The following is a 26,777-nucleotide window of genomic DNA, read 5'->3' on the forward strand; positions in this document are numbered from 1 at the left end:
CCTGTCAAACTAACTTGACATCTTTTTTTGATGAGATTACAAAGTTTGGTTGATAAAGGTAATAGTGTTGATGTAATATATTTGGATTTCTATAAGACATTTTACTTGGTATCGCACAACATTTTGAGTAAAAAACCAGAATGGTATAAAATTAACATGGCACACATAAAATAGATTACAAACTGGATAAATGATAGGTCTCAAAATGTAAGTATAAAAGGGGGATCATTGAGTGCGTATGTCTCCAGTAGGGTCCTGTGGGAATTGGTTCTCGGCCCTATGCTATTTAACATCTTTATCAATGACCTGGGAGAAAACATAAAATCATCACTGATAAAGTTTGCAGATGACACAGATTGGGGAAATGGTAAAAAATGAGGAGGACAGGTCACTGATCACGAGTGATCTGGATTGCTGGAGGCCAGTTTACCAAGCAAACAATAACATATAGCCATATTAAAACCCAAAATGTATATGACAGGTTCGATCACAGAAACCCTCTTGGGACTGTCACCTGATGTGCTGACACTACCTCTGAGCCTGTTTTCTCTGCCAGTTTGGGCTTCCAGAACCCTGCCTTGTCGAGCCAGACATGCCAGTCTGCTCCAACATTGTCGAGCCAGACATGCCAGTCTGCTCCAGCACAGACCCAGGGTCTGAACCACATGCCCCAAAGCTGAGGCTTAACTGAAAACAGCTTAAGAAGTGCTCCTGTCTTTAGCACTCAGACACCCAGCTCCCAATGGGATCCAAACCCCAAATCAGTTTTACTCTGTTATAAAGCTTATACAGGGTAAACTCATAAATTGTCTGCCCTTTATAACACTGATAGAGAGAGATGCACAGCTGTTTGCTCCCCCAGGTATTAATTACTTACTTTGGGTTAATAAGAAAAAAGTGATTTTATTAAGTATAAAGAAAAGGAGTACTTGTGGCACCTTAGAGACTAACCAATTTATTTGAACATGAGCTTTCGTGAGCTACAGCGAAGTGAGCTGTAGCTCACGAAAGCTCATGCTCAAATAAATTGATTAGTCTCTAAGGTGCCACAAGTACTCCTTTTCTTTTTGCGAATACAGACTAACACGGCTGTTACTCTGAAACCTTTTATTAAGTATAAAAAGTAGGATTTAAGTGGTTGCAAGAAATAGACAGAACAAAGTAAATTACCAAGCAAAATAAAACAAAACACGCAATCTAAACCTAATACAGTAGGAAACTGAATACAGGTGAATCTCACCCTCAGAGATGTCCCAATGAGCTTCTTTCACAGACTGGATTCCTTCCTAGTCTGGGTCCAGCAATCACTCTCACCCCCATAGTTACTGTCTTTTGTTCCAGTTTCTTTCAGGCATCTCTTGGGGGTGGAGAGGCCATCTCTTGAGCCAGCTGAAGACAAAATGGAGAGGTTTCCAGGGCCTTTTATATTCTCTGTCTTGTGGCCAGAAACCCCTTTGTTCTTCTGTGCAAAGTCACAGCAACAAGATGGAGTTTGTAGCCACCTGGGCAAGTCACGTGTCCATAAATGATTCTGCTTTTTGCAGTCCGACTCCATTGTTTACATGTTAGTTTGAACGTTCTCAGGAAAGCTCAGATGTGGATTGACGTCTCCCGAAGTCCATTGTCAGTTAAGTGTTTCTTGATAGGGCACTTACTGAGAATAGTCTTTTCTCAAGAAGCTGACCAAATGCTTCATTCAGGCTACTTAAAATCAAACACATTGAGATACAAGTACATCGCCAATATTCATAACTTCAAATACAAAAATGACACACGCATACAGACAGCATAATCATAACCAGCAAACTACAACCTTTCCATAGACACCCCACTTGACCTCCTCTGTACAAGACCTGGTGCAATCATAAGACCCTGGTTGCAATAATCTATACGGTCACAGTTCATGTCAATAACGTCACAGTATACATCTGGAAACAAAGAACATAAGCCATATTTATGGGAGGGGGAACTCTATTCTGGGAAGCTAGGACTCAGAGGGATCCTGTGACTTTGAAAAAGATTTGTGTGTTGTGGTGGATAATCAGCTGGATGTGAACTCCCAATGTGACACTGTGGCCAAAAGAGCTAACGTAATCCTGGAATGCATAAACAAGGGAGTCTCAGGTAGGGGTATAGATGTAAAATAACTTTTGTATTTGGCACCGGTGCAACCACAGCTGAAATACTGTGTCCAGTTCTGGTGTCCATAAATCAAGGAGAATATTGATAAATTAGAGAGGATTCAGAGAAGAGCCATGATAATGAAGCTCAATATATTTAGCTTAATGAAGAGAAGGTTAAGGGGTGACTTGATTACAGACTGTAAGTACCTACATGAGGAACACACATTTTAATAATGGGTTCTTCAGTCTAGCAGGGAAAGGTATAACATGATTCAATGGCTGGAAGTTGAAGCTAGACAAATTCAAAGTGTAAATAGGGCTAAACTTTTAATGGTGAGAGTAATTAACCCTTGGAACAATTTACCAAGGGTTTTGGAGGATTCTACATCACTGATATTTTTAAAATCAAGGTTTGATGTTTTTCTAAAAGATTTGATCTAGGAATTATTTTGTGGAAGTTCTATGGCCTGTGTTATACAGGAGGTCAGGCTAAATTATCACAATGGTCCCTTCTGGCCTTGGAATCTATGAATTTACTGATATTTTCTATTCTTGCTCTGAATATCTTTATGGTAAACCAGTTATCATATACAGTTAACATGGAACTGCAATAAAGTTACACTGTCATTTCACCCTGTTAACAGTATAACTGGTTAAAGGGTATTGTGTATCTTTATTGATGATACCTTCAGTGAAGTATCAGTAGCAAAGGAACAAACACATACCCAGTGAGTGTATGTAAACTTTTTCCTGGAATCTCAAGTGATAAAGGATGTTTATTATATAAATAGCATACTGAAGCAGAATCACTGCAGTAATCCAAGTTTAAAATGAGAGGGATTTAAGTAGGAGGGTAGGGTAAACCTGACCATGATGAGAACGGAGGCACAGTAAATCTTTTATTGCCTCTGCAAGCTTTCACTTCTTTCCATTGGCAGAGGAGACCAGTTTATACACCTCTGGAGATGATTCAGCATTGCTAACATCCCTTTCTTTTGAAAAATCTCTAACATGTTATGCAGATTTCTGATCAACTTGGCTTAGTTTGTGTATGTATCTTGAATGTGTCCTTTTTGTACAAAGCAAAATGATATCTATGTCTAGGGAAACACAATTTCTGAACTTCAGAATCTGTTTCACTTGGTGAAGATTTCTTCTGATATCACTGTGTCAGGAAGCTACAAGCAGATACATTACTACAGATCATATGATTTAATAGGAGTTAGTAGCTTTCACAGAAATTTCATGGAACCAGAAAGTTTTTAATATGTTTGTATGTGTTCAGAATACATGCATACCTATCAAGTAGAAAGGGCAGCAGATTGGTTAGTGGGAAAGACTGTCAACAAAACCTGATCCTATTTAGCCATTCTTCTTGCTTTCTTTAATTTAAAAAAAAAAAAAGGCTAGAAAATGGTTTCATTATCAAATAGGTAATCAATTTCCTTGGCCAATTAGCGACTAAAGAAGGTATTGATGCCCTTACTTGCATTGACATGAACAAGACTGCTTGCAGAGTGAGGTACTAGTCAATAAGAGAAAAAGTATCAGAATCTGGCTCTAAATGTGCTTTTGTTAGCATTTAATATTTTAGCAAAAATGTGGTGACACATTCTCCTCTTCCCATGGTGTCCTGTCTCTCCCCCCCCCCCCAAAAAAATAAAGTTATGGCTTAAAAAGTTATCTTAAATTGCAGGCATGAACAGAATGATTCCATTGAGAGAGCGCTCTAAAACAGAAGAAGATATACTCCGAGCAGCACTAAAATTTAGCAGCAAGAAGACAGGAAGTAATCCAGCCTCAGCTTCTGATGATTCAAATGGCTTGGAGTGGGAGAATGATTTTGTTAGTGCTGAGATGGATGATAATGGCAATTCAGAGTATGCTGGATTTGTGAATCCTGTAATAGAACTGTCTGTGTCAGACATAAATAAATCCGATGCTGATCAACAAGACAGATAGTGAAATTGTGTGGCTGTTATTAATGGCAAAATGTTTAAAGTTAAATGGAGTGTACAGAATTTGAGTCTTGTGTAAGAAAAGGAAGGAAACCATATTGTAATGCTCTTTAGCAAGGAATTGGAATGATTGGTTATCTGAATTACTTCAGAAATTAAGTGCAATTTTATCATCTACCTTATGTTTATGAAAATACTGGGTTGATTCTGTCTTGTATATTTCTGGAAATTTGGGATTCGTATAAAATTATCTGCACTAATTTAAGATTCTCAGCTTGACATAAACTATATTTTAAGTAGCCACTTTGTTTCAATATATTTCTCCTGATTTTGTTTTACATGTTGTCATTGGGCTAATATTTATCTTGAAAATAAATATTTTACATAAGTTATCTTAATACTTGAATGTATTAAGTGGTGGATAATGGCCTGTGGCCTGCAATATGCAGGAGGTCAGACTAGATTATCATGATTGTCCCTTCTGACCTTAAAGTCTGAGAATGTGAAAGCGGTGAGAGATTACTTTTATAAATTGCCTTTTTCCATTATCTATTTGATTTGTTCTTTAACATAGGGAGGCAGAGTCAATAGTTTATCACATGTGAAATTGTCTATTTGCAATTGGTTTATTACCTCAACTTATTTCTTACCTTTTTTTATTTGAATTATTTTCTTGTACCAATCATAATGATTCCAATGGCATATCCAATAGAAATTTTTTTACAAGATTTATCATGTAAAATGATGTATTGTGTTTAGTGAAAGTATGCTACCTAAAGATTTTTTATAGCTGCTTTTCTGTACTTTAACAGAAAATTTTGAAATTTGAAAGTTAAAGGAAAATTTAGAGGACCAAAGGTTCAGTTTTTTTCACTTACAACTCATCAAATGCTGCTAGTACCAAAGTGTTTAGAGACATTTTTAACTTGTGGAATACTTACAATTTCTTCAGCTTTGTATGAATAATTCTTAAAGGCAGCATTATGTGAACAGACTTGCAGTATATGGAGAAAGAAAAGGAGTACTTGTGGCACCTTAGAGACTAACCAATTTATTTGAGCATAAGCTTTTGTGAGCTACAGCTCACGAAAGCTTATGCTCAAATAAATTGGTTAGTCTCTACGGTGCCACAAGTACTCCTTTTCTTTTTGCGAATACAGACTAACACGGCTGTTACTCTGAAACCTGTCAATATATGGAAAAAATCACTTCTCTACTAGGTTTGAAAGAAAGAGATCCTAAAACAGAGTTCCCGTGGCTATATTAACACAAACAGGAATACACATCCTTTCCAGTTACAAAGCAGTACATTGAACTTTTCGAGCTTTCCTGTGCTTTGTAACTGGATAGTTACCATCGCTGATATGGGCTGAAACTTAAGTAGGCCTTCAGTTACCGCTGACCATGTGGAATCTGATGCATAATTTCCCCTTAGTTTTTGTTTTATATAATTCATAATCAAAATGTAACTGGAGAAACTGTGTAAAGCACAACTGTAAATGTGTTTTTTCTGAGCTAGCAGTAAAGCTTTACTCTCCTAATGTAAATTGTATGTTCCTCTATAGCGTCTTTCTGAATAAGGATTTTCCTGTGGGGCTCTTTATTTTTAGCATAAAGGCAATGCACTTCCTCAAAGTTACAAAAAGCTACATCATCAGAAATAACTAAGTATATATTGTCTAAAGCGTGTCTAAAGTATTTAGATTTCTGAGCCCCTATAATATGGCAGGTTCATGGCAGTTTGATCTTCCTCATGCCTTTTATCTAAAATTAAAATACCAGACGCTTTGACTAAATATGTACATACAATGACACTTTAGGAAACAGCTAAATCTTTTAATGTATTTAACATTCCATTTCTTAATTTAAGTTGTAGCTATGTTGTTGGAAATATTTTAATGTAATATCTACATTTGCAATGCCGCTAATATGTTTTTTAAGAGTTTGTACGCATCAAATGTATATTTTTGTTTTGGTGTAAGCAACTACTGTGTAATGTTTTTCTTGACATATTCATATATTGAATTCTAAGGAAGGGCAACTTTCTCAAGCTGTAAATAAACTTTTTTTTTTTACATGAAAACTAACCCACACAACCTTTGTCACTTTCTTCTCTTTAAAAACCCTGTTCTGCAAACCATGGTCACAAGAGAACTACTGTTAATGACAAAGGGTCTTGATTGCTGAGCAAGTAGAAAATCAGCAAGAAGGGGGAAGATATAACTTGGACTACAGATTATTTTATTATAGTGACACACATACTTTTAACCATGGTTATTAGTAGCATTCCACTTTCACAGTTAAATGAGTCACAATCATTTTGACTTAAAAATGACAGTGGAGTCAGTATTATTCTTAAAATAATTTAAGAAAGATTGCTGAATGAGACAAACTGCTTTTACACGGCCATTGAAACAGCTCTGCAATATGTATGCTCACACCCTTGAAACTGTATAAATTTACACAAGTATAATTTAAAATTGATTTTTGAAGGATGGAAATATCTTTACTTCATCATGTCAGTTACCGACTTCCTCCTTTTGTCTCTGTTTTAAGAGTGAAGCTGATCAAGTGGTAATGTATTTCTGCTTTTTTTAGAGAAGTTCTTTTTGTTTGAGTAAGTTACCAAAGTCATCTTTATATATGGGCTTTGGGTAAAAAACGGGAGAGGGAGTTTCCACTATATTTGGAAAATTAAAGTAAAGTCGCTTTTCACTTTTTTCTTTATAGGTTATTTCAAGTCAACTTGAAAAACTAGTCAATATTGTAAACTTAAGGTTGCAACTAATAGTTTGTGGGGGGTTTTTTAAAAAAGTGTCCATGAGTTTTTATTGTAATGGGAACATTTCTAATAGAAGTCCTGAACTTTGAGTCAAATTTGAACTAGTAGTGTCTCTTCAAGATTCACCCTTCTTCCTGCAGGAAGTATTGTAGGTAAATTAGCCACTGCAGATTAAGAAAGCAGAGGGATTTTAGTGTGTTGCCCAAAATTGCACAGCGGTAGAGCAGTGATGATACACAATCACCTTGACTTGCAATTTCCTTTTGTAACTATTGGACAATACTGCCCCGCATAGTGAGAGAGCTGTTTGTGAAAGGAAAGTCTAACAAGATGCAATAGTAGAGCAATAAGAGGGAACATGCACAGTCTTAGACTGCAGTGTTCCTTTGTTTTAGTCACTGTTAATACGTCTCATGACTGCTAAAATTCACTGTTGACCCCTTCCCATTTCTCTGATCTACTAAATTCTGCCAAAAGCTGTCATCTCTGCTATTACAGGGGATTAGAAGTAGCCAAAGCGGGTGGATAATCCTGATCTCATGATGCAAATATCACATTGTCCTTACGTTTTTTCTCAGTAGGATGTCAGGTTCACTGACTTAGGTGACTGCCTGAAAGAATTTATGTTGGAGATTAGTGTTTTAGTCGGAGGAGTTTTGTTTTCAATAAGTTAGGGCGCAGGTGATTGCAAATGATCACCACAACCCCAATTTCTGAAGACCATTTTTAGTTGGTGGTTCAAAGGTGGTAGATTTTTACTGTAGAACCACCCAGGCAGCCTCATCAGGACAGAGGATCAGTTGTGTCACTTTGTGGTCAAGTTGCTGCGCAGAATAATGCAAGCAATTCTACCAGTAAACCAAACAGTTTCCGTTCAAAAGGTTTATGCTATGTGCTTTAATAAAATCCCACAGATACCATTAAACCACTGGTCATGTGCACTGGACATATTCAGCACTGTCAACTAGACTTCATAAAAAGAAAAGGAGTACTTGTGGCACCTTAGAGACTAACAAATTTATTTGAGCATAAGCTTTTGTGAGCTATAGCTCACTTCATCAGATGCATGTAATGGAAAATACAGTGGGGAGATTTTATATACACACAGAACATGAAACAATGGGTGTTACCATACACACTGTAACAAGAGTGATAAGGTAAGGTGAGCTATTACCAGCCGGGGGGGGAGGAGGGGAGGACTTTTGTGGTGGTTTTCAAGGTGGGCCATTTCCAGCAGTTGACAAGAACGTGTGAGGTGAGGGGGGAATAAACATGGGGAAACAGTTTTACTTTGTGTAAATGACACATCCACTCCCAGTCTTTATTCAAGCGTAAGTTAATTGTATCCAGTTTGCAAATTAATTCCAATTCAGCAGTCTCTCGTTGGAGTACATTGGCCAAACTGGACATTCTCTACGTAAAAGAATAAATGGACATACATCAGACGTCAAGAATTATAACATTCAAAAACCAGTTGGAGAACACTTCAATCTCCCTGGTCACTTGATTACAGACCTAAAAGTGGCAATTCTTCAACAAAAAAACTTCAAAAACAGATTCCAATGAGAGACTGCTGAATTGGAATTATTTGCAAACTGGATACAATTAACTTAGGCTTGAATAAAGACTGGGAGTGGATGTGTCATTACACAAAGTAAAACTATTTCCCCATGTTTATTTCCCCCACCCCCCTTACTGTTCCTCGCAAGTTCTTGTCAACTGCTGGAAATGGCCCACCTTGATTATAAGTACAAAAGGTCCCACCCCCGCTCTCCTGCTGGTAATAGCTCACCTTTCCTAATCACTGTCGTTACAGTCTGTATGGTAACACCCATTGTTTCATGTTCTCTGTGTATATAAAATCTCCCTACTGTATTTTCCGCTATATGCATCCGATGAAGTGAGCTGTAGCTCATGAAAGGTTATGCTCAAATAAATTTGTTAGTCTCTAAGGTGCCACAAGTCATCCTTTTCTTTTTGCAGATACAGACTAACACAGCTGCTACTCTGAAACTAGACTTCATGTGAGCGAAGTTGTTTGATGTAGTGATTTTAAAAAGCTGCTAGCACTCAAAAGTGTTCAGTATTGGTATTCTTGATGTTGCAATCACCAGTGTAGCCAAACCAAGACAAGACTCAAGAAACTGTCATGTGGACCCCCTATGTTTCTGCATTACTAAGCCAAAAATGTAGGGCAAAGCTTTCCTTCAAGGGGCTTATGGCAGTCATTAGGGACAAGGATAGGGAGGTTCCATGAGTCTTTCAGATCTCTAACAAAGCTTTTGTAATGTCCGTTGTTACTGTTTTACTTTCACTATTTTGCTCTGTGGGGGAAAAAAACAACTTAGTGTATTTCTAAAAGAATAGAAGAGTATCTTTAAAACAGCCACACATACTCCTCCAGGACAGAAGATTGCAAAAGTCCTTGGGAGTGGGGCAGGGGTGCCGTTGGGGTGGGGCCGGACTGGGGAGGTCAAGCACCCACTGGCACCGGGAGAAGTTGGCGCCTATGTCTGAGGGAGGTACAGCAGACCCTTCAGGATTTGCCATTTGAGGGTCCCATTCTTCTTTTCAGAAAAGATGGATGATAGGCTGCATAGCCTGAAAGATTCCAGAGCAACAGTGAAGTCGGGACAACTGGTTGGTGAGAGGCCAGCCCCAGTTTCAAGTGCTGTCCAGCATGGCTGTCATTCAATTCACCTTCAATGCACTGGGGCTTTTACTCAATCTGGACAAATCAATTCTAAAACCTGTGCAAAGAATAGAGTTTATCAGAGCACTCTGTGATGCTATAAAAATCAGACTGAGCCCACCTCCACGTTAATCTGCTTGAGTCACCCTCAGTGGAATGGACTCGTGCAATCACAGTTACCTACCTTTGTGTAACTGTTCTTTGAGAGGTGTTGCATGTGTCCATTCCATGACCTGCCCTTCTTCCCCCCTCCATGAGAGTCTATCTGGTAAGAAGGAACTGAGAGGGCTCGGAAGTGGCTCTGCCCTCTTATACTGGCACACAATAGCACATGGCAGTTTGTCAGTGCTCGAGCCATCCTGATGGGTACCACTGAAGAAAAAAAGTTCTCCGACAACTGTGCATGAGGCATGCACATGCCTACAGTGGAATGGATGTATGCAACACATCTCAAAGAACAACAGTTATGAAAAGACGTGTAACCATTTTTTCTCTGCCTGTGGCACATCATAATCTAGTCTCCTGTGGGTTGTAGTACTTTGGTGTCATTTCAGTGGTTGGATTAGTGTGCGGCTGTTGGTGGCCTCTGCCATACAGGAGGTCTCTTCTGGCCTTAAACTCTGTGGAACAGAGGGACCAAGTGACTTGCCTAAGGTCATGCTGTATACCTGTTGTAGAACAGGGAATTGAACACAATTATTCAGAGTCTCAGGCTAGTGGTCTAACCACTGGGTGATCCTTCTTTGAGTTAAGATTCTAGTGAATTTGACTTAGCTAACTCAAGTTAAGAACAAACCATTTTTTGAGTGATCTAGAGACATTTGTGCAGGTGTTTTGACCATGGCTCTGGTTTTCCTTACTTAAATTGGTGAAACTCAGGTTTAACTCTATTGAAGTCAATAGTTACACTAGTGTAAAACCAGTGTCCAGGAAGAATCAGAGCCCTGGTCTCTACAGTGGGATTTTGCCATGACACCCAATAAGAAAATTACTTTCAGCTAATTTTTGTTCTTTAATATCCTGATCCAAGAACAAATGAAGTCAAAGGAAAGACTCCGAGAGTCCCTGGATTCAGCCCTGCAGGTATGTCTCCACTTTAGCTGGGAGTGAGCCTCCCAACCCAGTGAGATAGATTCATGCTAGCTCAGCTCAAGCTAGCACGCTAAAAATAGCAGTGTAGAAGTTGTGGGGTAGCTTGGGGGACACAAGCTGAGAGTAGCTTGCTCAGATGCAGGGTGCTGAGTGGGCATGAGAGCCTGAGATGCAGCCCAAGCAGCAACATCTGCTCTGTAGTAGTTAGATCATTAGCTCAAGTCGAGCTAGCATGAGTTTTTCTACCCAGACTGAGAGGCTTGCTTCCAGCTGCAGTGTACACATACCCTAAGACAGGTGTGCTAAACACCCACACTCTGCTGTGCACCCATCTTACCTATAGAGATGGAGGATAAAGATTTTTCTTTATTACACTTACGTGTTACATCTTTAGCTATTAGAAAACTAGTAACGATATTAAAGATCACTAGGGCATCTAGCAGGCAGAGGAATATGCCAGAGGTGAGCCCAGATTTCACTATGAGACTTCTGCAACTACACACACAGTGTGTGCACCCAAGAATGTGGATACTGCTGTGAACCCTGGTGAAGAATTACAGGTAAATAACTTCTTTTTCTTACTCATTCGGCAGTGCAAAAATAAATGATCAACTATTTTCTAAGTAGGTGCCCTTTTATTGAAGCTAAGTCATGTTCTAAAATCTGCTCACTTTCAAAATGGTTCCATGTTATGCATACCATTTTGTATTCTGCTAATGAATAGACAAGTTTGTTTATGATATTTCATGATTTAATACCAGTATCTCCAGTCTATGGCTAAACTACCAAAGTGCAGCCATTTGTTTTCTTGCTGGCATTTTTCATCCAATTCGTTCATGCAAACTGTTCTTACAGTAAGTTTCATGCAAAAGGTGCTAGGGTGATTTACAATCTTTCTCATGCACCACGGAAAACTTTTATTGAACTGGATAAGTTATGTAAAACCAATGTCATAAACCTAGACTTCAAATAAAAATCATGTCTTCTCTCAGATCTTGCACAGTAATTCAAACTAGCCTAAACATTTCCCAGACCACATAGATAAATCTTCTCCACTGAATATTTATTTTATCTGAAATGGTTTGCTTACCTTTAATGTGGGTGGACTTTGAAAATTCACAGAAACAGCATGTGAATTTTGTGCACTGAGGAAAGGACACCAGACCTAAGACAGAGAAAGAAAGACATTTTCCCTGATAGAAGAACTCTCTCTCTTTCACTCTCCTATATCTCTCAAAATCTGTTCATATCATATTTTGTTTTTTTCCCCACACAATTCATAATGAAGTCTGAGCCTTGCGAATTTTGAGATTTTATGTGTACTAGCTGACAGGTGTCAACTAGTAATCTGTAGATGTAACTGTCAGTGTCGGTTGCCTGAGATGCACTCCCTCCCATTTGAAATTTTCTTGGCTAAAATCTGTTAGATAGAACTGATGATCTTAGATTACTGCAATTTCTCTACATTGGGGCCACCAAGTTTGCCTCACAGAAGTGAATATAATTCTTAGATTCTTTGGTGACCTATAATAGAAATAGAAAATGTCATTTTTTCCCTATGATCTGCAGTCCCATTATAATCAAGTATGCTAGCTTTCAACAGAGTAGCTCAAAGGGGCACCCGACCAGTTGAAAGTAGATAAGAAAGAATGGTGACTTTTGGTGACCTCTAATGTTTTTTAACTTGAATGTCCCTTTAGATTTTACAGTTATATAAACACTGAACCAAATTCTGCTCACACTGATGCTGACGTGAAGCCAGAGTGACTCTGATGAAGTCCAGTGTATGCGAGAGAAGGATTTGGACCCCTGTTTATAGTTTTCCTGCATTTTCATTAAAGGCCTGATCCAAAGGCAGTCTATGGGAATCTTTCCATTGACCTAGGATCAAGCTCTAAGACATTTTATCCCTGCTCTTCAGCAGTGGTGCAGCCAGGGCAAAGCAGAGTAGCCAACCACGAATGGCTCGTCCTGGTATAGAAAGATTATTCAGTAGCAGAGCCACAATGGCAACCAGTGTAAATTCATGTAAACCTCAGGCTGTTCTCTAATTTATGCCAGAGCACTGGACTGTACAGAACTGGCATCTGATCAAAGGAGCAAAAAGATGGCTTTAAACAATCTTTGCCCAGCACCCTGAATTTCATTGTGCACTCCTTGGCACGGAAGCTTTTTAATTGAATGGTCATAAGTAAATATAACTCTGGAATATTTGTGCTTCAATATTTACACAGCACTTGTATTTTTTGAATGTATTGGCATCCCCTTTGAAAGGAATCTTCACTGGCCACAAAGTGATCTTTAAATGGAACATTTTTCTTGTGAAAAAGTCAATTTGGTATTAAGGACGTATTTCCATTTTGAGTCAAGACTCAGATGGCACTGACCAGCTGTAGCCATGAAGGGAAGCGTGTCTGCTACAAGATAAACTTTTTTTTTTTTTTTGGTGGGTGGGATTCTCATCTGAATTAACCGAAACCTTACAAATTATTTGGATTTGGGAATTTTGTTTCTCCTAAACTGTTTTGTCTGTTTCGAGGGCTGAATTCTCCTACTAGTCAATAGAGCTGGATCTCGACTGAATATTTTGCCTCTGTTCCACAGAAATCAATGGGACTTCCATTGCAGAATGAGTGCAGAATATACAATGAAGCTCTGTGCTGTGGTTTACAGGTCTGCTGTGTGGATTGGAATGGAGAATTTTTATTGAGTCAGCAGGTTTTTTGTGGGGGTGAGGCCTCTCTTTACTCGTCATATAATCTATTTGAATGGTAGAGACCAGAATATCAAATATTAGTTGCCATTTTGTTGAGAATATTAACTTGGGAAATGTAATAAATGGTCAGGAACAATGCAACCGAGTTGAATTTTTCTATGTAACAGGACCAGTAAATAGTGAAGAAAGTAATATCATTGTACAATGCAAATTCTGGCAACCTGTTCATAGAATCATAGAATATCAGGGTTGGAAGGGACCCCAGAAGGTCATCTAGTCCAACCCCCTGCTCAAAGCAGGACCAATTCCCAGTTAAATCATCCCAGCCAGGGCTTTGTCAAGCCTGACCTTAAAAACCTCTAAGGAAGGAGATTCTACCACCTCCCTAGGTAACGCATTCCAGTGTTTCACCACCCTCTTAGTGAAAAAGTTTTTCCTAATATCCAATCTAAACCTCCCCCACTGCAACTTGAGACCATTACTCCTCGTTCTGTCATCTGCTACCATTGAGAACAGTCTAGAGCCATCCTCTTTGGAACCCCCTTTCAGGTAGTTGAAAGCAGCTATCAAATCCCCCCTCATTCTTCTCTTCTGCAGGCTAAACAATCCCAGCTCCCTCAGCCTCTCCTCATAACTCATGTGTTCCAGTCCCCTAATCATTTTTTGTTGCCCTTCGCTGGACTCTCTCCAATTTATCCACATCCTTCTTGAAGTGTGGGGCCCAAAACTGGACACAGTACTCCAGATGAGGCCTCACCAATGTCGAATAGAGGGGAACGATCACGTCCCTCGATCTGCTCGCTATGCCCCTACTTATACATCCCAAAATGCCATTGGCCTTCTTGGCAACAAGGGCACACTGCTGACTCATATCCAGCTTCTCGTCCACTGTCACCCCTAGGTCCTTTTCCGCAGAACTGCTGCCTAGCCATTCGGTCCCTAGTCTGTAGCTGTGCATTGGGTTCTTCCGTCCTAAGTGCAGGACCCTGCACTTATCCTTATTGAACCTCATCAGATTCCTTTTGGCCCAATCTTCCAATTGGTCTAGGTCCTTCTGTATCCTATCCCTCCCCTCCAGCGTATCTACCACTCCTCCCAGTTTAGTATCATCCGCAAATTTGCTGAGAGTGCAATCCACACCACCCTCCAGATCATTTATGAAGATATTGAATAAAACCGGCCCCAGGACCGACCCTTGGGGCACTCCACTTGATACCGGCTGCCAACTAGACATGGAGCCATTGATCACTACCCGTTGAGCCCGACAATCTAGCCAGCTTTCTACCCACCTTATGGTGCATTCATCCAGCCCATACTTCCTTAACTTGCTGACAAGAATACTATGGGAGACCGTGTCAAAAGCTTTGCTAAAGTCAAGAAACAATACATCCACTGCTTTCCCTTCATCAACAGAACCAGTAATCTCATCATAAAAGGCGATTAGATTAGTCAGGCATGACCTTCCCTTGGTGAATCCATGCTGGCTGTTCCTGATCACTTTCCTCTCATGCAAGTGCTTCAGGATTGATTCTTTGAGGACCTGCTCCATGATTTTTCCAGGGACTGAGGTGAGGCTGACTGGCCTGTAGTTCCCAGGATCTTCCTTCTTCCCTTTTTTAAAGATTGGCACTACATTAGCCTTTTTCCAGTCATCCGGGACTTCCCCGGTTCGCCACGAGTTTTCAAAGATAATGGCCAGTGGCTCTGCAATCACAGCCGCCAATTCCTTCAGCACTCTCGGATGCAACTCGTCCGGCCCCATGGACTTGTGCACGTCCAGCTTTTCTAAATAGTCCCTAACCGCCTCTATCTCCACAGAGGGCTGGCCATCTCTTCCGCATTTTGTGATGCCCAGCGCAGCAGTCTGGGAGCTGACCTTGTTAGTGAAAACAGAGGCAAAAAAAGCATTGAGTACATTAGCTTTTTCCACATCCTCTGTCACTAGGTTGCCTCCCTCATTCAGTAAGGGGCCCACACATTCCTTGGCTTTCTTCTTGTTGCCAACATACCTGAAGAAACCCTTCTTGTTACTCTTGACATCTCTGGCTAGCTGCAGCTCCAGGTGCGATTTGGCCCTCCTGATAACATTCCTACATGCCCGAGCAATATTTTTATACTCTTCCCTGGTCATATGTCCAACCTTCCACTTCTTGTAAGCTTCTTTTTTATGTTTAAGATCCGCTAGGATTTCACCATTAAGCCAAGCTGGTCGCCTGCCATATTTACTATTCTTTCGACTCATCGGGATGGTTTGTCCCTGTAACCTCAACAGGGATTCCTTGAAATACAGCCAGCTCTCCTGGACTCCTTTCCCCTTCAAGTTAGTCCCCCAGGGGATCCTGGCCATCCGTTCCCTGAGGGAGTCGAAGTCTGCTTTCCTGAAGTCCAGGGTCCGTATCCTGCTGCTTACCTTTCTTCCCTGCGTCAGGATCCTGAACTCAACCAACTCATGGTCACTGCCTCCCAGATTCCCATCCACTTTTGCTTCCCCCACTAATTCTATCCGGTTTGTGAGCAGCAGGTCAAGAAAAGCGCCCCCCCTAGTTGGCTCCTCTAGCACTTGCGCCAGGAAATTGTCCCCTACGCTTTCCAAAAACTTCCTGGATTGTCTATGTTTTGAAGTTAAGTCTAAGATAGCACCAAACAAGAGTGTTAATATTGTAAATTACAGCTGTAATACATTAGTAGAAAAAACTAACAGGAATACAATTACTTTATGTGGGTAAGTACAAAACAACACTTTCAGGCAGCAAGCGAACACACTAAACATAGTAAAGCATATGTATTTTATGACTAGATCTAAGGGCCTGATTTTGAACAGAATTGTCACTACCTGGCCTTTCTGCACTCAAGTGCAAATATCTGTGCACAGTTATTTGCAAGTGCATTTGGGTGTCTGTGTTGCATGACTGTGCCCATATATCAAATACTTAGATGTTTAAACTGATAGCAGTTGTTCCTACAAGATAAGGACAAATAAAGCAAAGCTTGGGCCATAATTTTCAAAGATGAGATCCTGCAGTTAGGATCCAAAATCCATATTTATGGAAGCTGCTAGGTTCTCAGGACAGATGAAAATCAGGTGACTTATTTAGATGGCCTAACTGATGGCACCCATTTTTTTTTAAATCATTGTTCAGGTTTTAAAATTCTGCCCCTTAATGTGCATCTAAAGCTACATCTCACTCTTCTCCTGATAAGAGGAGTAAATTTCCTTTAGTATTATAGACAGTATCTGTATACTAGCTGTAAAGGCAAATTTATATCCAGGTGGATTATATATACAATTCTCAGAACCAAATGTTTATGGTTTAAAAAGTCCCTCTACTAAATAACAATGCCCTTGTGGGTCACACAGATTTAAAAACCTGAACCAATGAAGCTGTTAGGTGTCTATCTTCAATTTAGTGTTGAGTGATCCTCCCCACCCACCCAATCCAGTGTAATCCTAAAAGCATCTCTCTCAGTTTTTCTTGTAACATAGTGAGTTAGCATTGCTATGATTTCCAGCATTCTCTCTACCTAAATCCTTTTAGATGGTTCATTTAATCCCTTTAAAAATTAGGAATGTATTTCAATGTTATCCATAACTGAGTAAAAATAGAATCATACTTGATAAGATGGTGGTCGGGGCTCAGTTCTAACAAAGCCTTAGCAGTTTGATCCTCTCCACATTAGCAGACACAACCACAGTTGATAGGAAACCCTGGAGGAGCCACGTTAGATCCTGAGGTCTGAATGAGATTCTATGAGGTGGAAGTACAGAGTTTGGCCCCAAGTTTCAAACAGGTTCAATTTCTAGCACAGACATTGCATGCTCTGTGGTCCCGTCGTGTAGTCAAAAGAGCAGGTTTGAAATCAACATGTACCTGCTTAGAAATCACAGTTAGAAACTCTTTGCCACAATGATCTATAGTGCAAATTTGTAATTGTTTAAGCATTTCCTTTGCTGCTTCCCCAAACATTCTTTTACCTAGAAGTTGCATCTGAAGTGAGAGTACCTAGTCATTCTAGATAAACCCACTCCTCATATTATTCAGTGCTCAACTTTCTGAGCCCTATTCAATATTACCCTGCGGTCCCTTTGTGCCAGCTAAGTTCGTGTAGAAGGGGAACAGCTTAGGCATGAAAGCCACCCAATGTAGGGAGCTTCTGTACCCCCTCCAGAGGATCCCCAGGCATGAGGGTATGCTGGGGATACAGAGGGAGGGGACTGGGATGTGACTGGTGGAGACCTCTGCTTTGGCAATTCTGTGCTCCTGAGGAGACCCAGAGTTTGTTACAGCAGGGGAGAAACTTGATGCAGCCCTTAGGGGCAGAACTGAATTGAATTAAGTAGAGCCAGAACCCTGAAGTTTGTGGGATAAGAGAGAAGCAGCTGTTGGGCAGGGGATTACACACTCTGGGTGAATTAAAATTAAAAATGAGGGTAAACAATGCATAGCTATATGGCTAATGTTGTTGTAGGTCTCCAGGTGGCATTATTTCAGGCACTCTTCTATTTCTCTGAAAGCATGATTTTGGAGCAATGCTCATCACCAGCTGTGATCTCATCACCATCTTTTTAGATGCTGAATAATTGCCAGTAAAGCTTGATATCTCAGAAAAATTTTCCCTTATATATTTGTGCTTACAAGATATAACCACACAAGAGGACAAAATATTATAAGGCGTGCAAACATTTTTAATAAAACCTCACATTATTCACATTATTTTATTTACACTCACATCTTTGAAGATGTAATAGCATTTTTATTATAGCACATTCTGATCACTTTAGGATTAGAAGAAAAATTATGTTTCTGTGGGGCTACAGAAAATTCTTTCCTGGGTATCTGGCTGGTGAATCTTGCCCATATGCTCAGGGTTCAGCTAATCGCCATATTTGGGGTCAGGAAGGAATTTTCCTCCAGGGCAGATTGGAAGAGGCCCTGGAGGTTTTTCGCCTTCCTCTGTAGCATGGGGCACGGGTCACTTGCTGGAGGATTCTCTGCTCCTTGAAGTCTTTAAACCACGATTTGAGGACTTCAATAGCTCAGACATAGGTGAGAGGTTTATCGCAGGAGTGGGTGGGGGAGATTCTGTGGCCTGCGTTGTGCAGGAGGTTGGACTAGCTGATCATAACGGTCCCTTCTGAACTTAGTACCTAGGAGGCTAAATATACCAACTAAATAGCTCTATTTTCACAAAATATGAATAAAAAAGTTTCAGAGTTTCATTTTCAACCCTAACATAGAAGTTAGGGTTGCAAATGGATCTCAGTCTGAATACAGATTGCACTTCAGTATCAAAGTTAATAATGCAATATAACAAGTTTGCATATTAATCCTGGCCATTTGTACTTTATTTATAAAGCCAGAACTTTGCACCGTGTTTTACAGAAATAATTAAACAGAAATATATAGTGAGAGACCCTGTGTTACTGGGGCTGTTAGTGGGACTGGCACTTTCAGCTCCTGAATCGGAGAACAAGCCAACTCAAATCCACCTGGAGGTAATGAAATCCCTATGTGCCTAGTCGACAACTAATTAGCTAATGACCCTGACAAAGGATTACCAGCTGAGTTGGTTTCTAGAGACAGGAAGTTCACCAGAGCCAGGAGCCTAGAAGTGCACTCCTAGACACGGGAATGCTTAACTAAAGGCTAGGCTGTCAAGCTACATAGTGCTGCAGAGAAGAGCTATAGCTGACACATCTGACTCTGGAGAAAATTCTTCCCAGACAGTGGCAAGAGGCCTGAACTGAGAGAACTGCTGGAGTGGACTGGTGGACTCAGGTGGGATGGATAAATTAAGATTGACTGTCTCCTAGCTAAGACACTGGGGTGAAGGTCTGGATGCATTTTCAGTGGGGCTCCAGTTAATAAACTAGACCCCCTCAGAGGGATGCTATTCCCTAAATAAAGCCTCATTTAACTTACTGATAGCCCACTTGGGGAAAGTGAGGCAGGGAGCATCTACAGGACACCTGGCCAAATAGTGGCACTATAGGGCAGGTACACCCTGTCTGAAAGAGCTTATGGTCTATGGCCCCAATCCTACAACTGGATCTGCTACCATGGGCCTTTATGCCCATGCAAAGATCCACTAACTCTGATTGGGGTTTACCACAGACAAACACAGAAGGTGATAACAGAGTGGCAGGGAGGAGACAGGATGGACATTAAATAAAGATGATGCAGGGCTAATGACATTTGTAAATGAATAAGTTCTGATATGTTTAAACAGAGTGTGCAAGAGGGGAAGAATACATAACACAGCAGTGGTAACTATGGAAAGCAAAACAAATGCAGTCTGCTGAGGAGATAAGATTTGGTCCTCTGAAGTCATACTGAATTAGATATTGGACACTGTTGAAAGCAACCTTCTCCCTTCTATCACAAATCATTTTCATCCATCTCTACTGGTTTTACTCCTTGGGAATAGACCAAAGAAGGAAACATACCACACTCGGGGATGGGCTGCAGTGAAGGCGGGTGTCTCTCTTGCAAAAGTGAAGCTTGGGACAACTCAAAACAAATCTCAAAATAATCCACTGATTCCCCATCTTGTCTTTGCATTAAGAGTTGGTAGTCTCCAAAGCGAATGATGCATTTCCATGGCAGGTCAATTTTATTTAGGTAGTCCAGTTCCACATTGTCCACAAGTAGCTTGGTCTTTTTGCTCATGTTCTTTATCTCAAAACCAAATTCTGAGCTGTTGAGTTGCCTGAAAAACTGCAGGGTAAACTGAACCCGGGAAACACGGGTATCCATTAAATTATAATGGCAGATGTTAGAATCTCGGCCAAATTTTGCCACTTCATCTACCCTGCACCGCTCTCGCTTATGGAATTTTAAGCTGCGAAACACCTGCTTTTCTTCCTGGCAAGGATGGTACAAAGTTATATGGAGACAAGTTACTGTCTCTTCAGTTTCCACTTCTTCCATGGAGCTCATGATGATGATCCTTCTCAGAACTACAAGAAAGAAAGAAACATGGAATTTTTGCAATACCAAAAAAATCCACCTGGAACGGCATCATTTAAAGAACTTTACATACTATTAATCAATTAATGTGTACTTGTTTTATAGAGAACCACGGGTAGTAAACATAGTCTAGCAGCTAGGGCACAGGACTGGTAGTTAAGAACTCCAGGTCAATCACAATCGTTCTATTCCCAGTTTTGCCATTGACTTGTTATGTGGCTCTGGACAGATCAAAAGCTTCTCTGTGCTCTGTAAAATGAGAAACAGTACAGAGACAAGGTGAGTGAGGTAATATCTTTTATCGGACCAAGTTCTGTGTAAGAGCAAAAGTTTGTCTCTCTCATGAACAGAAGTTGGTCTGATAAAAGATATTCCCTCACCCACCTTGTCTCTCTAGCATCCTGGGACTGACATGTCTACAACAACACTGCATACAACCATAAGTTCATAACAGGCTGTTATGAAACTTCCTTAATATTTTTAAATGTTTTGAGATCTTTGCAGGAAACTACGCAAATATATTAACTAGTTCTGCCTCTATTATAAGTGTCTTACTAAATGGATTCACCTTTGAAGAAACATTTTGGTGAAACACCACTGGAAGCCTAAGCACTTGTTTTGTTTTGTAGACCTCAGACCCATATTGGAACTATTACATAGTATTTGTTAATTACTCTGAATATTCTATATCACTATATTATATTCCTTTGACAATATGAAATGTGACAAGTACCCTTTACAAGTACAGCTTGCCTGGGATGTGGGAAACTCAGGTTCAATTCCCCTCTTCCTGCCAGAAAGTGGGGAGAGGATTTGAACAGAGGTCTCAGAGCTCTCTAATCACTACGCTGTGGGGCATTCTGGTGTAGGGTTTCCTTGGTCTCCTGTTTTGAAACAGTGGCACTCCAGCTAAATAACGGAAGTGTGATTGGACAGACCCCTCAGTCTTGCACTTCCCGGATGGGTTCCCTTACCCCTGGACTATAGAGTCATTCTCCCTCTCCTTCTGGCCTAATGACTATGTCAATATTTATCCATGGTAGAACAGTCAAGTAGGAGCTCAGAAGAACACTAGAGTTTTCAGAACTACCCACTGACACAAACTTTACCTTCTGAAATCTCATTCAGGAGTAGCTGCTGTATGTAATACGTTACAGATATCGAAAATGAATTTAAAGTGCGTGTGAAAATTCCCCTGCTTTCTCCAACAAAAATGGGGTACAGGATTTGCCATACTGCACCAGACCAGTAGTTCATCTAGCCCAGTATCCTGTCTCTAACAGTGGCCAACACTAGTTGCGTTAGAGGAAGATGCAAAAAAAAACTGTAGTTATGGAAGAGTCTGTCCAGAGGGAAAGTTTCTTCCTAAACCCCATTAATTAGCAGTTGGCTCATGCCTGGAAATATGGGGGATATATCCCTTTCAAAACTCCTTGTTGTTGTTTTTAATCTGTGCTATTGTAATTCTGGATGTTCTTGTCCACATAAATGTCATATTTAACTCTTGGCCACATAGCTTGTGGCAAAGAGTACCACAAGTTAATTGTGCACTGTGTTTAAACGGTTTTTTCTTCTACATCCAAATAAGATCATCACTTAACTGATATGTACATTTGACTATGAGATGCGTAATCAACGTTATTCATTTCATCTGAGTCATTACTAAAAGCAGTTTACAGTTCAGTTTATTGTATTTTATTGCTACATGAAGCATCATTGTGATATGGACTGACATACGATTGCCTTTCCAAGCACAAGATTGCACAACTTTAATCTATAAACATACAAAGAATGGATTACTGGTACTATGACACCTTTCTGTGATGCCAGTATTTAGAGATACCATATAAATATCTCAAGACCTCTGGAATTATTTTCCTTCCTTGATTGATATTCAAAACAAGGCACAATGCTTTTTTCTTACAAAGCAACAGCTCAGGCACAGGACATCTCCCATTTCAGTGCTGGATAAATCTGGCCAGGGAAATCATACTAGTGAACTCTACTTAAGTATTACTTGCTAGAGTGGTGCTAATATGGTTTTCCTGGCCATTATAAGCAAAACCTAAATGTTAAGAAACAAATTAATTTCAAGTAGATTATGATTTCTAGGCTGTTTATAACACCTGTAAATAATTCTGCTTTTTCCCAGCCCATCTTGAAAACAATATAGTTGATTTTGGGTAAAATTATATTGCAGTTTTATGCAATTATAGTTCTTTCTAAAGTGATTTTGGTGCTTATGAAGAGCAACTTTCAGTCATGCCTGAAAAAGATCAAAACCTTAGAAAAGATCTGAACCTGTAACTTACAAGTGGAAAATTCTACATTCCATCACTCTACTCCTAAATCAGTTGGAGGTGCATCAGTAATGCTTACTGTCTTTCAATTACCAGAGCAGAGAAGTGTATTCGGAAGAATTTGCAGATGTTGTGAATGAGACATGCCAATGCAGGCCTGTATGTTTTGTTCAAAATGTTGCATGTCAAATTTTACAAATAACCATTTGCTTCTGTTAAAGGCCTAAGGCGGCAGGAGGGGATGTCAGGAAGTTCTCTCAAACAGAGAAGCCAGTTCCTAGATACTGGATTACACCTCAGTAAGTGGACAGCATGTAGATTAGACAGGGCTGCAATGGGAGCAAAATCTTTTCCACGGTGCTACAATATATTTTTAAGATATGGATTTTGTATTTTGCATGGAAATATGCACTTAATTAAACTCTTGCCCAGTTGGGGCCAAGTCCTGAAGGAAGCAAAAAGCCCCCAGCCTTTAGCAAGAGTTTTACATACAGAGGACTACAGTGTTGAACTTTTGGTGTCATTTCACATTTGGAATGTGCATACTTGGCTCACTTCCCCTTACATTCCGCACAACTCCATCAGCAAAAAATCCACACAACTTCCTTGGGGCACTGACTGTTAACATCACCCTGCATGGGAATTTGTGGATCTTTTGCTGAAGGGTTAGGCTGCCCGTTCACCCACCCCACAAAAGAAAATTTCTAACAACAAATTTTTCTCTGATATTCAAACTTTTTCTACTGACAAATAAAACAAGCAGCAAGAGGCCCACAAAGCCAGATTACAAATGTGAAAACACTAATGATACAACTGTTTTGAAAGCAATTCTGACTCCATTAAATCTCAAAACTTAGAAAGGGAACAAACTGGTTAAACCATCAGGTCTATCCTCCCCACGTAGAAGATGTCAGTTCCTAATAGAGGCCATAATAAATGTTTGTGCATGCTCATTTAACAAATAATTTCTCCACCATAAAAAATCCTGTAAATTCAGATTCTATATGACACATCTTTGGATACTGCAATGATGAGTGTAGACAGACGGCTGCATTCCACCCTCAAATGCATCCTTGCAACACTCATTGATTAGAAGGGAATTTGTAGGTCTGTCATGGGGCAGCTGCCCCCTCACTGGTATATAAGGGGTTAAAGCAATCCTGCCTGCATGGGAGGCAGCCAATAAGGAAAAGGCTTGTAGTGTCAGCCAGTTAGTGGAATGTTTATTGGAGGAGCTAATCAAGGCCAGCCATATAAGAAGGGGCTGCTGAGCTAAGCAGAGGCAGTCACTCCCTACAGTTTGAGGGAGGAGAACTGGCTGCTGGGAGCAGAGGTTCTCAACCAGTGGTCTGGGGCCCCCAGGGGGGCCAAGAGCTGGTTTGAGGGGGTCTCCCCAGTATAGCTGGTATTAGCCTTACTAGGGCCCAGGACAGAAAGCTGAAGCTCCACCATGGAGGACTGCAGCCTAGGGGCCTGAGCTGCAGCACCTGGGGCTGAAGCCTGAGCAACTTAATTTTGCGGTGCTCCTTGTGGCATGGGCTACTGGGCAATTGCTCTGCTTCCTACCCCTTAATGCCAACCATAGATTTTATACAGAGAAACACAATTATTGTGGTACAGGTGGACCTTGGTGTGTTTATAGCACGTCGTGGGGGCCACAGAAAGGAAAAGGTTGAGAACCCCTGGCTTAGAGGACTGGAGCACAATGGACAGAGCAGTGCTGGGCAGGGTCAACAGTTTGACTGCTGCCAAACTGAGGGCCTGATACACAGGCAGAGGAGGTACTGGGACTGCAGGGAAGGAGATGGCAGAGTTGGAGGAGGGGTAGCACATAGCTGCTGGCCACGGGATCCCTGGGTTGGGACCCAGAGTAGCGGGCGGGCCTGAATCTTCTCTCCCTCCTCCCTGACTTTGCCTCCACTTGCCACTGAGCGGCGTGGCCAGTGTATGGACTGAAGTTTGCTACTGAGATAATTAGCTAAAACCTGGACTGCAGTTCACCAGTGAGGCAAGCGGTTGGACTGAGGGGTGTTGGTCCCCTAGAACAGGGGATAGAACCGAGTGGGGCAGAGCTGGAGGGCTGTATCCAGAAGAGGACGACGGAGTCCAGGGAGTGACGCAGGTCCTGGATGCGGAGACAGTGGAGTGAGGATGGGCAGGACACCACCTGGCAACCCCGAGCTATGGCCAGCAGGGGGTGCCACGGTGGTGAGTAGAACACCTGTCACAAGGTCCAAGAGCAGAATTTCCCATAATGCCTGGGAATTGACTAGAGTAAAGAACCCCCCCCCCCCCCCATATCTTGCTATGTTTATTCCTTTGTGATGTTTTTGTTGTTGTTTTTTTAAAGTGAGTAAATTTACTGAGTTGACAGTGCAGCAAGATCTAGTAGAGGCATCCAGGGTCCTGACAATTAAGGGCTTGATCCTGCGCCTAGTAAAGACCGTGGCAAAACTTCCACTGCCTCCAACAGCAGCAGGCAGGCGCCCTCACAGCGCGGCAGAGGTGCCCCTCCAAGCTCCATCCCGCCGCAGACCGGGAGGAGGCATCTCTTCACCCACGCAAAAAAGGAAGCGACGCTAAATGGGTGCGGGCAGCAGGCGGATGCGCAGTCCCACGCCCATCTCTGTCTGCGAGCAAGAACCTGCCCCTCAGTGGCAACGGCAGGGGAAAGGCGGCGGCCCGGTCCCTTGGCTGCCACCTGCGGGCGGGACATTTTTCTCCTCGCAGCTGAAAAACCCCAGGCGCCGATTTCGTTGGCCCAGAAGCAGCTGCTGGCAGCGCATCCAAAGGGAAACACGCCCGCGCCTGGCTCGCCTGGAACAGCGAGGGCTCGGAGGCGCTCCCCGCCGGGGCGGGCAGCTGCGCTACGCCACGTGCAGGCCGGCGGGAAGTCCCCTGCCTGGCGGGGTTACCAGCTGCGCCCCGCGCCAGCCCGCTCCGACGAGCAGCGACCCGCCGGCTGCCTGCCGCGGGCGCGGGTCATGGCACGCCGCCCTCTGCATCCGCAAATCAGCCGCACCCCACTGATTCGCTGCACACCCACACACCCACCCCCGCGCGCACACACACACACTCTCCGCTCGTGGCGCAGCCCCTGCGGACGCCGGCCCCCCCTTTCCCCGCCGCTCCCATCCATCCCCTTGAAACTGCCCCCTCGGGAAAGAAGTGGGGGCAAGAAACAGCGCTCGGCTCTGTGCGCTCACCTCCGCCGGCGGGCCCCAGATCGCAGCCAGGCGGATCCCAGCGGGCTGTCGCGGGAGCGAAACGAGCCTCTCCCGCGCCCTGGGCTTGCTCCTCTCCAGGCTCGGCGTGAACACGAGACTGTTTATGCAGAGCTGGCAGAGGACAGGACTCTTCCCCGCACTCCCCTCCCGTTGCCTGCCCGGGGTGGGAGAGGGGGAGCAGCTGCACCATGGGACTTGTAGTTCGCAGCACTCGGGCGGCGGCTTCAGCAGTCCCAGGAGGGCTTCACGTAGGACGGCCACCAAAACAAACCCGCTGGACCGGCGGCTTCATGTAAGTGCCCAGCACAGCGGTCCGCAAGGCGGATAATCAAAGGGGCGCCAGCAACTTAAAAACCAGGCGGCGGTCCGAACCTCTGATTGTTGTGAATAACGCCTGCTGATCACCAGATCTGCAAGGGATTACAGAAATGTATTTCCCTCTTCTTTTGTCGCTGTGTTTTCTTTGCGCATTTAGCAGCCCTCTGTGTGTGGCGGACTCTACCGCTTGCTTTGTACACTCGTACAGTCGGTCGGTTTCCTTTGCTGGTGCTGTGGCCTTTCACACAGCAACGGAGCTGAGAAACATTTTAATAAAAACGAAAGTGAGTGAAAAGCTCCCAGAAACTGTCATGGGGGAGGCAGGGCAGGTGTACTGCCTGAGACTACATTCCCATATAGGCAATGTCCATATAATCATATTAATTAAAATTGACCCATCTTGTAGAAGGTGTCAACATACCTGGCATGTATGTATTTAATTAAAGTTAAAGGAAGTGTTCTAGCTCCATTCAGAAGTTTGTTTCTATCTGGGTTCTTGTACAGAATCTATGAGGGACAGAGTTTATCTAGGTGTATCCTACATGTTGTTTGCATTCTATCAGTGTAAGAAAAAAGTTCTCTTAACACTACCATGATCAGA

At 42.0% G+C, this 26,777-nt stretch overlaps 2 protein-coding genes across 4 annotated transcripts in view; one reads left to right on the top strand and one right to left on the bottom strand.

Annotated features, from left to right (window-relative positions):
- The window catches only part of AP1AR (adaptor related protein complex 1 associated regulatory protein), a 34,151-nt gene extending 28,022 nt beyond the window's left edge, over nt 1–6,129 (top strand). For all 3 annotated transcript variants that reach the window (XM_084626822.1, XM_084626821.1, XM_084626820.1), the window contains one exon: nt 3,820–6,129. In XM_084626822.1, the coding sequence (XP_084482948.1) occupies nt 3,820–4,085 (266 nt within the window). In that variant the 3' untranslated portion in view covers nt 4,086–6,129. The remainder of the gene's footprint in view (nt 1–3,819) is intronic.
- TIFA (TRAF interacting protein with forkhead associated domain) lies at nt 1,093–26,122 on the bottom strand. The gene is made up of 4 exons (XM_084626823.1): nt 25,838–26,122; nt 19,809–20,321; nt 11,738–11,812; nt 1,093–1,701 (listed from the first exon to the last, which is right to left on the bottom strand). The coding sequence occupies exons 1-4, from the start codon at nt 26,046–26,048 to the stop codon at nt 1,697–1,699; spliced, it is 804 nt and encodes a 267-aa protein (XP_084482949.1). The 5' UTR covers nt 26,049–26,122; the 3' UTR covers nt 1,093–1,696.
- Between the last annotated feature and the right edge of the window lie 655 nt (nt 26,123–26,777).

Source organism: Lepidochelys olivacea, assembly GCF_965140295.1.
Source record: "Lepidochelys olivacea isolate rLepOli2 genome assembly, chromosome: 4".
Lineage (NCBI taxonomy): Eukaryota > Metazoa > Chordata > Testudines > Cheloniidae > Lepidochelys > Lepidochelys olivacea.

What these genes read in the sequence shown, in the direction of transcription:
- TIFA (XM_084626823.1), bottom strand. Translation starts at nt 26,048, where the DNA reads ATGGTGCAGCTGCTCCCCCTCTCCCACCCCGGGCAGGCAACGGGAGGG. An exon ending in TCTGGGGCCCGCCGGCGGAG is followed by an intron (nt 20,322 to 25,837) that starts GTGAGCGCACAG and finishes TCTTTCTTGTAG; the next exon opens with TTCTGAGAAGGATCATCATC. An exon ending in GCAGCCCATCCCCGAGTGTG is followed by an intron (nt 11,813 to 19,808) that starts GTATGTTTCCTT and finishes TCTCTGTCTTAG; the next exon opens with GTCTGGTGTCCTTTCCTCAG.